General features: G+C 57.8%; 1 protein-coding gene across 1 annotated transcript in view; it reads left to right on the forward strand.

Moving 5' to 3' along the window:
* GRK5 (G protein-coupled receptor kinase 5) overlaps positions 1 to 10828 on the forward strand; it is a 211967-nt gene extending 201139 nt beyond the window's left edge. Inside the window, exons 10-14 of the mRNA XM_049646023.1 lie at positions 1689 to 2031; positions 6442 to 6579; positions 7387 to 7524; positions 8088 to 8219; positions 10411 to 10828. Coding sequence (XP_049501980.1) covers positions 1689 to 2031; positions 6442 to 6579; positions 7387 to 7524; positions 8088 to 8219; positions 10411 to 10509 — 850 coding nt within the window. The 3' untranslated portion in view covers positions 10510 to 10828. The remainder of the gene's footprint in view (positions 1 to 1688; positions 2032 to 6441; positions 6580 to 7386; positions 7525 to 8087; positions 8220 to 10410) is intronic.
* The last annotated feature ends 2089 nt before the right edge of the window (positions 10829 to 12917 follow it).

Below are 12917 nucleotides of genomic sequence, written 5' to 3' on the forward strand. Positions count from 1 at the left end.
GGCTAAACCCAAGTAGGGGTCTGGTGATTGGCAGGCGGCCTTTCAGGGGGCCCCTGAGAGGAGTGAGGTCACTAGGAAAGGCCCAGAAAGGAGAGGACTGCACCACCTGCTGTGTCACTAGGCATGATGCTAAGTGGAGACCAGCCTTAGCCTCCTTGCCCTGCCCCCCAGCCCCCCACCACAAGCCTACTCTAGGACCACCATCCTGGGGGCTGCAGGGGAAAGACTGGAGCTACATCTGGTCCTCCTGAATCCCTCTCTGGTGATGGGCATCCCCTGGGCTTCCTCCTGCATGTACCTCACACACATGTCCACTTGTCCCAGGGGGTAGGGGGCTCCAGAAAGCTCTGGGTACTGAAGATGCTGCTGTCCTCCACTAGGCTCATGCCAGCAGCACTTGTACAGGATTCTGTGTGTTGTCTCTATTGCTAGAAGGTCCTTTTCAGGTTGCATGTTATTGGGGAACCTGTGTGTATCTATGTTTATGTGGCTGTGTGTGTACCCATGCAAATGCGGATGGATGGATGGATGGATGGATGGATGGATGGATGGATGGAAGGATAGAGGGAAGGAAGGAAGGAAGGAAGGAAGGAAGGAAGGAAGGAAGGAAGGATAGAGGGAAGGAAGGAAGGAAGGGAGGAAGGAAGGAAGGAAGGATAAATGGATAGAAGGAAGGAAGGAAGGAAGGAAGAATGGAAGGATGAATGGATGGATGGAAGAATGGAAGGATAGATGGATGGATGGATGAGTGGATGGATGGAGGGATGGATGGATGGAAGGATAGATGGATGGATAGAAGGCTGGAAGGAAGGAAGGAAGGAAGGAAGGAAGGAAGGAAGGAAGTATGGATGAATGAAAGGGTGGATGGATGGATGGATGGATGGATGGATGGAAGAATGGAAGGATGGATGGATGGATGGGTGGATAGATGGAAGGATGGATGGATGGATGGATGGATGGATGGATAGGTGGATGGATGGAATGATGGATGGATGGATGGATGGATGGATGGAAGAAAGGAAGGATGGATGGATAGATGGATACATGGAAGGAAGGAAGGAAGGAAGGAAGGAAGGAAGGAAGGAAGGAAGGAAGGGTGGGTGGATGGGTGGATGGAAGGAAGGAAGGAAGGAAGGAAGGAAGGAAGGAAGGATCTGCACACCTTTGTGTACCTGTATGTCTGTCTCGCACAGAGTGCTGCCTGCCTCCATCTGCAGGGCCTCTGTTATACGTGTTATCCAGCACATGTGTGGATGCATTTGCCTCTGGATGCTTGTCACCTGCCTGAAGACATGAAACTTAACCTTTTTTGCACTTCTATGGTTAATCTAAAATTCATTTTATCAAAGTAGTAGGGAAGCCATAGTGAGAGGCTGTTTGAATTCCAGGTGAACTTAAAATCCTCTTTTCTTTGGGTGGACACACTTTCCTTCCTGGCAATAAATATGTGTGCAGCACGTACCCTGTGCCAGATGTCATACCTGTTACTGGGACACAGCAGTGAATAAGGCAGCTCAGATTCTAGTCGGGGAGACATGAAGGGAACAGGCCGTTTCCATCCACTGTGATCAAGCTTCTGAAGCCAGAAGCACAGAGGAGAGCAGTCAGGGTGGGCTCCCTGGAAGAGACGGTATTTATGGCATTTGGTGAGTAGGAGTCAGCAGGGGAAGCATGTCCTTGCCATGAAGCTTCAGGCGTTCCGTGAGCAACACCATCACTCGTGGATGCAGTTGGTGTGTCACAACCCTGGCCCCGTGTGCCCTGACTCTGCCCTGCCGCCAGCTCTCTCTTACCTCCCTTCGCTCCCCCCCTCTACCCCCAGCCCCAGAGGTCCTGAACAACCAGAGATACGGCCTGAGCCCTGACTACTGGGGTCTGGGCTGCCTCATCTATGAGATGATCGAGGGCCAGTCGCCATTCCGGGGCCGCAAAGAGAAGGTGAAGCGGGAGGAAGTGGACCGCCGCGTCCTGGAGACGGAGGAGGTGTACTCTTCAAAGTTCTCTGAGGAGGCCAAGTCCATCTGCAAAATGGTGAGCTCCTGGTGAGCCAGACGCTGCCCGTGGGCTGGGTGTCCAGTGGTGTCTCCCCTCCTGCGCAAACAGGCTGACAGGGACAGGGTCAGGCACACTGGGGTAGGAGTAGTGGCAGCACCGAGCCAGAGGAACGAGCAGTCCTGGTCGTGGACTGGGGTGGTCGGCCACGGCTGCCAGGAGAAGGCCTGGGGTGCAGGCAGGGAGGCCCCATGACAGGGAAGGGGCTGGGGCGAACCGCGGGAGACACTCAGATCCGGCTTTGTTAGGGCAAATCAACGTCTTGGAGAAAGGAGATGATCCCAACTGGTTCCCCAAGACACAAAGGGATCTTGGGGCATCCCCTACCCTTGACCTTGGCGCCCTGCAGCCTCGAACTCTGGATCCCCAGGCACTGACTGAGGCCAGCAGGTGTAATGCAGGTGCTGGGGTGGTGATATTTTCAGTCTTTGAACATCTTACAATAGAGTTTTCCTTCCACTCCATGGAATGCTGGCCACACTAGCTTAGGTCCTGCATGACAGCAATCTAAGGACCGTGGGACTTCATCGTCCATGGGGAGGGCGAGGGTGGGGAGCACCGTTTAGACAAGCTGGGTGGGCAGGACCAGACTGGGGCTAGGAAGCCTGATAGAGGAAGTAGTGACCGGGGCCATCAAAAATGGAGCTGGGCAGGGGGTGGGGCACCTGGGTGGCTCAGTCGGTTAAGTGACCGAGTTCGGGTCAGGTTACGATCTCACAGTTCGTGGGTTCAAGCCCCGTGTCAGGCTCTGTGCTGATGGCTCAGAGCCTAGAGCCTGCTTCAGAGTCTGTCGTCCTCTCTCTGCCCCTCCCCCACCCTCTCTCTCAAAGACAAACATTAAAAAAAATTTTTTTTTGAAGTGGGGCTGGGAGAGAGTCCACCCCTGGCTGCTGCCCCTCCCCCCCCCCCCCCCCAAGGGGCCGCCCGAGGGCTTTTGGGGGGGAAGGGCCCCCCCCGGGCTCTCATGCTCCCAAGTTCTGCCTGTGTCCCCTTGGGGCCTCTCCCTCTGATGCAGGCCCAACTGTGCTGCACCCCCACCCCAGGCAGCGGCCCTCCAGTGCCGGCCGCGCATGGACAGGAGGGCCTGGATGCCCCACTCCGGGTACCCATGAGCCCTCGGACCGCCTCTCCCTGGAGCGCTGCTGCACCTGGAACAACAGACAGCAGGGGTGAGGCTGCCCTCCCTGCCTCCTCTCTGACTCGTGTGTATAAACCACAAGGCTGGAGGGTATAGAACGGCAGGCCCGACATGCTGATGAAAGTAGTGAAGCTTCTGCTTCCAGAAAAGCCAAGGCCGCACTGTTAGTGGCCCAGAGACCGTGTGGCATAGCTCCCCACCCTGAGGAGGACCCTCTCTGGAGCTATCCGCTCACTGCTTGACCACTTCCTCTTACCGGCTTCAGTCTGACGTCACAGAGCCATGGGAAGAAGGATTCGGGGCAAGATCTGACCATTTGAGCACTTCCAAAAAAGAGGACCCATAGATCTGCCATCGACATGTGTGGGAGTCACTGAAGGAGGCTTGCAGACACACACCCAAACCACGTGGCCTGTGGGCTGGCCCGTAGCCGGGCACTTGCCTGCACCCCTGGGCCTCCCAGAAACCCAAGGAGTCACGGCAGCCAGAGTTGGGGTGGGGGACAGAAGTCAGGTAGGTGGAAATGTGGGACCCTGAGGACATTTGAAAACTGGGGTAGGAGACCCGCCAGTATTTGGCTTAGACGCAAGGTGTCTGTCCAGTGGGGCCAAACCGGGCGAAGGATAGAAGAGGGAAGTCATCAGCCATGGTCAGAGCATCACCAAATATCCCAGGTCAGGGTCGGGGACTCAGAGAACCAGAGCAACCCCAGCAGGACACAGGACATGCTGGGAGGACAGAGAAGCAGAGAGGCTCCGGCCCGCTGTCTGGGTGCCTGTCCGGGCACCAGGACTAGGGGCACTGCTGGCCCTCTGCTGCCCCCTGGTGGCTACTGCGGGAAAGGCGGTGGCTGAGCCTGGGACTCTGCGTGGACCTTGGCCAATGGCTTTCAAAGGTCGAGCCAGTGTCCCCTCATCTTTCTCTGCTGGAAGAACTGACAAAGCCCTCTGGCCTTGCTTCATCTTCTTAAAAATGACCATAGGGTCATGGGATTCTGGCCTTGGGCTTCCTGGCCACCCCTCCCCACAGCCTGTCCGGTCTGGCAGCCAGGCTGGCCCTGTCGCCTCCAAGAGGTGCCAGCTCAGGACACAGCAGGGCCTGTCTGTGAGGAAACCATGAAGGCTTGGGGCACATTGGACTGTTTCTAGACCCTGGCAGCTCCAGCCCTGCCTGCCCAAGAAGGCCACTCCACAGACTGCAGGGAGGCTGGTCCCTGGCCGCCTGTTCCTTCCCTGATTCCACCCTGGTGCCACAAGACCCTCTCCACTGCCCCCTGGGGTCCAGAAAATTCATATGTGTCAGTGCCCGGTCCGCTGGTCCAGTCCCTAGGCCCAGACCTCAGCCCCACCTCTGTAGGTCCCTGCTGAGTTCCAGAACTGGCCCTGACCTCCTCACAGGACCCTCCCTCTGGCCCTTCAGCCACCTCAGCCTTAATCAGCCTTCCAGCCCATCTCTTCTCCTCCTTCAGGAAGCCCACTCTGCCTGCCCCACTTGCCCAGCTCACACCATCTCTCCCTCTCACTTCTGGTGTATACCTGATACCAGGGCTGCAATCAGGTAGCACATAGATGGGTGTTCAGCCTGCACGGTGTTTTAGAAAGAGGTGGATGGCAGGTTAATTGCCAAGACTTCAAGCAGGAGAGATTTCACATGAGAACCTGGACTTTCGGCCCTGGGCACAAGCCAACACTCCTGGCAGAACTGATGGGCGGCCTGGCACAGCCCTCCCAGCCCACCTCGCCTTTATTGTCCTTGTTCGTGTTTCTGGCTGGCTGGCCCTGCAGGCTCTGGGGTCTACGGCTGGGAGGACCAGCCTCTACGCAGGGAGCCTTGCCTCTTTGGGACTTCTCAGAACAGGGAGGAGCCCTGGCCCAGCAGAGCCTGATTCCTGGAGCCTTTGTGGAACTGCAAAGCCTCCGGAGAAGACAAGCTAAAGTCCCGAGGCACCGGCTCACTGGGCAAAACATGCCTGGGTGATCGGTGGACCAGAGGTTGACATAGTGATTCTCACAGCTTAAGTCTTTTCTAGGCTGTGACCTGGTGTTTGCCCAGGTGCCGCCTTTGAGTCCTCTGTTTGAAGGGAAATGGGAAGGGAATGGCTCCTGCAAGCCTCCGCCTCTAGACCATGAACCTCAGCAGGCCCGCCTGCCCGCTGGCCCACCACCGCAACACCAGCCCCCACGGCCAGCTGCAAATGTACATTTTAGGAGAGCACACACGGGGTGCCAGCTTATTGGAGAGAGAATGGCCTGAGGTCAGGCCATCCACTCTGATTCTGGTCTCAGAGCAAACAGATGCCCGGGGGTCAGCTGGTGGTCCTCCAGCATCACAGCCTGCCCTTCCCAGCCCCCCCCCCGCGCCCCCCCCCCCCCCCCCCCCCCCCCCCCCCCCCCCCCCGTTCATACCTTTACCCGTCTGGCCTGGCTGACTGCTTCTGCAGCCTCTTCCTGCCCTATGAACCTCCCCACCTGTGGCTTCTGAGAAGGACACTCCTCTACCCTGACCAGCATTCTCCCCAGCCAGTTCACCCTGGCCCATCCCCCGCCCCTTCATCCTTCGCCCAGACTCAAAGACAGGTGTTCCCCAAGGCTGCCCTCAGGTCTCCACCACCCGCTTTTGCCAGCCGATGCCTTCCCCACCTCCCCACTCCTGGAAAGCCTGTAGCAAATGCCCTTTCCCTGCAAAGCTTCCCCATCCCCCCAGCTGGCAGCCAGGTCGTGTTCCTCTGCCATCATGGTGTCATACCTGTATTGCCCTGATGGGTCCTCTGAACGTGGCCTTGCTGAGGCCAGGTACTCCGTGCCCGTCGCCGGTCTCTGCACAGACGTTTGTGCCAACTAGATACCTATCTACAGGGTACTCGGGCGTTGAGTAGACGAATGAGTGAGACCTGCAGAGACCATCCGTGCCCTTTATAGCTTGCCTGTAGCAGAAGAAGTTACACAGGGCCACAGACATGGGTGGTGCCCAGTGTGCCGCAGGGTCGGTGTACTGCTGTGGGGAGCGCAGGCAGGACCCCCCGCCCTCCTGCAGCCTCTAGGCATCTAAGCACGCTGCAAGGCCCGAGCAGGCCAAGGCAGTGTCCCCTGGGTATCTGGGGGCGGCTCGAGCCCCGCAGAGGCTGGAGGAGGACGTGTGGGAGGCTCCGGGGTGCACCTGTGAAAGGAGGCCTGAAGCCCCAAAGCCCCTGTGGCCTTCAGCGGGACGAAAGGCCCACCCAGCCATGACCTCTCACGGCTCTCTTGTCACAGCTGCTCACCAAAGATGCAAAACAGAGACTGGGCTGCCAGGAGGAGGGGGCTGCTGAGGTCAAGAGACACCCCTTCTTCAGGAACATGAACTTCAAGCGCTTAGAAGCCGGGATGTTGGACCCTCCCTTCGTTCCAGATGTGAGTTGCCTCCCCGACCCAGGCTGCACCTGTGCACAGACTCACGACTTCAACTTAGTGAATGTCCACACTGGGCCCTGGGAGGCCACCCCGACCGACCTTGAACTCCTAGAGGGCAGGGCCAGTGGGCAAGTGAGAACAGTGGATGTTAGTGCTCTAACAGCCACAGCTCATGGTTCCGGTGCCCAGCTCCATGGTGGGCGCTTACATCAGCCCCACGGCATAGGTTTTTCTAATGTCCCCACTTTGCAGGTGTGAAGACTGAGGCCAACAGGGGATATGTGACTTTCCCAGAGTTCCTAAGCATCACAGCTGGGAGCCCAGCCCAGGCCCGTCCGGCTGCAGAGCCTGGGTGCCCAGTAGTGAGAACTACCTGGAGGTTGTCTCTGGGCTACGTGTCTCTCTGGCCCTGGGTCCCCAGCATCAGTTCTCTCTGTGGGGGACAGGCTGGAGGCCCCAGCTGGGGCGGCCCTCGTTTGGACGGAGATGCCCAGAAACACTTCCATCATCCTGATCCTGTGGGCTTTGGGGAACAAGAAAATCTGCTGGGGGCGTGGGGATCCCCAGGGGTGCCAAGGAACGTGAGGTCAGAGAGGGCATGTTCAGTCTCCCCACCGTGGCCCCAGCCTGGAGAGTGGGGAGGCCTGCAGCTGGCCTGAGGCCGATGGCGGGAAGGAGCCCCTTGGCAGATCTGGGAGAGAGCAGCACCGGTCCCTTGCAAGGTGCCCCCTGCCCCCCATCAGAACCCGAGGCTGGGGGCACCGGGCCTGGGGCGGGACCCTGTGTGACCGAGCCCTCCGCCCGCAGCCCCGCGCCGTGTACTGCAAGGACGTGCTGGACATCGAGCAGTTCTCCACCGTGAAGGGCGTCAACCTGGACCACACGGACGACGATTTCTACTCCAAGTTCTCCACGGGCTCCGTGCCCATCCCGTGGCAGAGTGAGGTGAGCAGGGCGGTGGCCACATGCACCCCGAAGGGGGCCGCTGGGTCGAGGGCACCAGGCCTGGCCCAGGGCACCGTGGGCATGGGGTCAGAAGAGGAATAGGAGGTGACATGGACACGGCCGTCTTTGCCAGCTGTCTCGGGAAGTCTGGCTGGGAGAGGGGAGGAGAACGGGACTGTGGCTGGACGCACAGGTGGGAATGAGCTGGGGCAGTCGGTGCTGCTTCCAGTGGGTTGGAAATGATGGGGCAGGGGAGGCGGCGCTGGCAGGGGGAAGGGCCCGGAGCATGTGGGTGACCTGGGCTCGGGGGGGTGTAGGGGGGGCTGGGGTGTGGGCTTGGTAGCTGGATGATGAGCACACCCTTGCGGCCAGCCGGCAGGGGAGAGGCAGTGGCAGGCGAGGAGCGGCCTGGGCCCCAGGGCCCCTGAAGGACGCAGGGCAGGGGGAGGACCTATTGGAAGCCGGCTCCGGGCAGGGTGGTGGCCCGGCCTCCGGGGCTCCTGTCCACCTAAGATGACGAACACAGCTGTTCACGCTACCTGTGGTTTGCACCCCTTCCCCAGATGATAGAAACCGAGTGCTTTAAGGAGCTGAACGTGTTTGGACCTAACGGTACCCTCTCGCCGGACCTGAATAGGAATCACCCTCCAGAACCGCCAAAGAAAGGGCTGCTCCAGAGGATCTTCAAGCGTCAGGTGAGGGATGCCCCCACCATGGCCGGCTGTCCTGGCGTTGGCCCCGGGGACGCCCTGGGGCCCAGGTACTTCCCTGAGACCAGAGCTGTGGCCTTCTCCCAGTAGCCCATCCAGCCCCTGAAGCCCACCGGCTGGGTAGAAGGGGCAGGGCCGGCCCAGAGCTCACCCTTCACGAGGGTTTGTCAGCCTCGGCACCGTTGGCATTCTGGGTGAACTCTCTGTCGTGGGGGCCGTCGTGTGCAGTGAGGGATACCCAGCAGCCTCCGGGCCTCTCCCCGCCAGGAGCGCCCCACTCCCGCTGTGCAAGTCAAAAACGTCTCCAGACCTTGCCCAGTGTCTCTGGGGCGCAACCTCCCTGACAGAGAGCTAACTGCCCCATGTGGCCATTGTAAGGACTCCAGTTCTGTAGGTAACTGCTGAACGTGACAAAGAACGGGGAGAACAGGTGTGGGAGAGGTGGTCCCCACAGAGCCTCAGCGGCTCCTGGGCTGGGGCCCCATACATGGCAGCTGTGCCCCCCAGCTGGCAGCCAGAGGACACTCTGCCCCTTGGGAAGACGCATTTTTCCTCAGAGCCTGCCCCTGGATTAAGGGCTGGTGTGGGCCAGACAGAAGACGTGTCCCCACAGGCCTGTGAGTGAGAGGCCACCGAGGCCCCCACCTCATCCCCTCGTCCACCCTCCTGGCCTGGCCCCTGAAGGAGGCGTGGCCCCCCATTGCGCCCATGCCACAGCCTGGGAGGCTCCTGTGACTTATACTCCTCCCCGCCCCCCACCCCAAGGGAGCTGTGCCCCTCCCAGGAGGACGAAGAAGGAGAGGCTGTGAAGCTCTGGTCCCCAGGCCCCAGGAATCCCGGCTCCCCTAACAGGATGGGGTGGCTGTTTATGGCATTCCGGTGTGGACCAGCTCTGCACTGGCTGCTTTTTGAGAGCTTCTCCTAATTAAGCTCCACAAAAGCCCGGGCCTCCGTCCAACCATTCATTCCTTCAGTCAATATGTATTGAGTGCCTACTGTGTGCTGGGCTGTTTTCTCAGGGCTGGGGATGCATCAGCAAGCCAAACTGGGATCCTTCCTTTGGGACATGCTGGTGCCATGTGAGCCCAGCGTGTGTACGATTAACCCACTTCACAGGTAGGGAAACTGAGGCTGAGGGGGTCAAGGAACTTGCCCACAGTCACAAGGCCAGTGAGCCCCTGCGAAGGATCTGGGGTTAATGGTGGGGAGCACGGATCAGGCATATGGAGAGAAAAATGCAGCCTGATGCCAAGTTTGGGGTTTTATCTAAAAGCTTCATGTGAGTTTCACATCCTGTTCCAAAATATACTCATGTTCATATACTATAAAAATATAATTTTTAAGTGCTTCCACCAAGGAAAATGGAAGCTCCCGAAAGAAAGGAACCTGTCTCCTCCCACATGGCTGAGTCCCCAGGTCCTGGGACAGGCATTTGCTGTGGAGGCTCCCCGACTTGGGGTTCAAATCTGGCCCTGACTCTTCCTGCTACTTGGGTGGCACCGTACCGCCCCTGTCCCAGCCTTTGTGTGCCCGTCTCAAAGGTCAGTGCCCAGAGCAGGGAAGAGGGAAGTGGAGGTCAGCGGCCCTCTGCACAGCGCCCAGCACTACCACCAGGGAAGCAGATGGCCCGGGTCTCTCTCCTCCTCCCTGCAGGTGTGGGGGACCCGCACCCACAGGTATGCCAAGAGGGTGCCAGGGGCACCAAAACAAGCAGCCTGTGGTTCTCGGGCCAGGCACTCACTCAGGCCCTCTCTGCACACAGCCTGGCCCTGTGGAGAAGCAACTCTTCCCCTACACTACAAGCAGGGCAGCCAAGACATTTAATAACTCACCCAAGGTCACTCAGCTAAGTGGCAGGTGTCAGGCTCAAACCCATGGCAGTTTAACCTTGGGCCTGCGGTACTTAGCCGCGTAGATGTTCTGGGAGGGGCCACCTTCTCCCTCCCTGCCTGGGATTTTCTTAATTCCATACCTCCCCCTGCCTTGAGGGGTGGCCTCTGACCCTGGGTCTGTGGCAGGTGGGGGCGGGGGGGGGGGGGGGATGTACAAGGCAGCGGAAAAAAAGAGATGGTCAGCAAGCCCTAATCGTGGCCCTGTTTTCAGATTCAGAGGCCTCTCCTGTCCACTAGGACTAACTCTCTCTCTCTCTCTCTCTCTCTCTCTATCTCTCCTCCAGCATCAAAACAATTCCAAGAGTTCACCCAACCCCAAGACCAGTTTTAACCACCACATGAATTCAAACCATGTCAGTTCAAACTCCACGGGAAGCAGCTAGTTAGCGCTCTGGCCTTGAAGTCCACGGTGGGACCAGCCCTAGACCCTTGTCCTTAGAAACAGAACTTACGGACAGGGGAGCCCTCCAGGAGCCGGGGACGGAGGCCGCTCACCCCCTCGACGCAGAGCCTCCAGGTTTCTCAAAGAGATTTCCACTCAGGTCTGTCTCCAGAGGTGGCCCTCAAGCCGAGGTGGAACATTGCAATAGAAATCCAATTGGATACGACAATTTGCACGTATTTTAATGGCGTCATACCTAGAACTGAATTTTGTCTTTATTATTTTTAAAGAAAAGTTTTGTAAATTTCTCTATTGTCTCAGTTTACATTTTGTATATTTGTATTTAAATGAAAGTCAGACTTTGAGGGTGTATATTTTCTGTGCAGCCACTGTTAAGCCATGTGTTTTAAGACATTTTAGAGTGGGGGGGTGGGGGGTGGGGATTTACAAAACAAAAAAATGTGACTCAAGACTTCCAGAGCCTCAAATGAGAAAATGTTTTTATTAAATGTAGAAAAGGACTCACATTTCACCTTTAAAGGATTGGTCGTATCCATCTGTGTAACCTTTCCCTCACATTGATGTCACCGTGCTTTTGGCTTGTAACAATCCGAATTAAGTGCTCAAGACACAATTGGGACTTGGCCCCTCAGTCAGAATGTCCTCTGTGGGGTCTCCGGGGTCACCTGGGGCCGATGTGCACTTTTCCTTTAGAGGCACACGATGCCAGTGTTGCTTCAGCCTTGGCCTTCTCTTCCTTCTGGAACATGGCCGGTACGCAGAACTGGGTCTCTTTCTTCCTAAGCAGGTTCTGACTGCTAAAACCGGTATGCTTTAAGAGGCTTGCCTTTGGGGATTTTTGTTTTATTCTATTTTTAAGAGAAGCATAGCAGTGATAAGGTGTAGTCATGGAACCCCAACTATCCCAAATCCTCATGGCCCAAGGAAGCATCAGGGAGTGAGGGTCAACGGAATCATCCTGAATGAGTCCCTGGAGGGGGAGGGAGGCTTGCCCAGGGACTCCTGGCACATTCCTTAAGCGTTTACGGGACCAGAGGGTCTGGAGAGCTTCCCAAGGCCCCACAGATTCACCGGCCCAGGCGGCATGGATGGAGTTCGCTCTCTAAGCAAATGGGATGCTCTAGGGGAGGGCCGGGACCCAAAGAAGCTCAAGGCCACTGTCCCTTCCTGGGAGGAGTGGGACAAAGGCAAGATGTAATGGGGCATCTCAAAACTCCAGGCACAAATAGCCCTCAGGAGGACTCGGTGGCTTTGCTAGACCAGGGTCTTCTGAAGGCAGTGTCCAGGCCCTCTGAGCACGGCCGTCCAGCAGCAAGGAGCCACCGGCCCCCTCCTGTTGCCTCCACAAGGTGACAAGAAGCAAATCCACCCTCGCCTCCCCCCACTCCAGAATAGGGTGAGTGGTTGACAGCCCTGCTCCCCTGCCTGGCTGCGTCCCCGGCGGCTGAGCCAGCCTCCTCCTTCTGACGGCAGCCGCCTGGCAGTCGCCAGGATTTCGCCCAGTGTGGAGCCTGCACTTCTGTGATCCGCATCTCCCGTCAACATGCAGATTCCTGGGCTCCACCCCAAGCCTGTGGGATGGGATGCTTTAGAAGCAGGGCCCCAGAATCTGCATCTAAAGAAGTTCTCCAGAACATTCTGACGCACCCTCAAGGAAGGGCACGTGAGCCTTGGCTGCAGTGGGGCTTTGGATGTGACCCAAAACGATTTCTTTAGGTGATACGGGCAGTGCGAAGCATGAGCTTTTAGGGAGGAGACAGTGGCGGGGCACGGCAGCCCCATGCCCCACGCCCGTGCTCTTGCCCCCAAACTGGAGCACGCCGCTGGAGAGGGGCTGCCTTTGGGACGGGTCATTTTAGGGCGTGTGACCGATAAGTGGGAGAGAAGCAACCGGTGGGCTTCCCTCGGGTCCTCTAATGCGCAGTATTATTTTCTTCAAGACCGGCTCTCGCCTCACGAGGCTTCTTCTGTTACTTTCCTGGGCTGCATACAAGATAAGTACAAACAGCCATACTCCGTTTCTGCCAAGGAAGTGGAAAGGCCCCTGGCCAGTATTTTAAGAGCCTCGAGATCTTGCTGACCCTCCTTTCTTAATGGAAAGGACAGTCATCTTCCTGGGACCATCACCAGCCCGAGCCCCCACTCTCCTTCCTTCCTTGTGCCCCGTTCACAGCAACTCAGTGCTTCCCGGTGACCCGTGTAGAGAAGCCATCTCTTAATTCCTCAAAGCCCCACACTGGCCATTTGTAGGACCAGAATCGTCAAGAGACAAGAGGGAAAAACATCCATCGCTGTGTGTTTCCGCATCGTGGGAGCTCAGACGATACGCACAGGCCTTTGTGGGACTCTTAAAACGACTGGAGTCTTCCTTCTCATTCGCTGCCTGTC

Source organism: Panthera uncia, chromosome D2 (assembly GCF_023721935.1).
Source record: "Panthera uncia isolate 11264 chromosome D2, Puncia_PCG_1.0, whole genome shotgun sequence".
In the NCBI taxonomy this organism is placed as follows: Eukaryota; Metazoa; Chordata; class Mammalia; order Carnivora; family Felidae; genus Panthera; species Panthera uncia.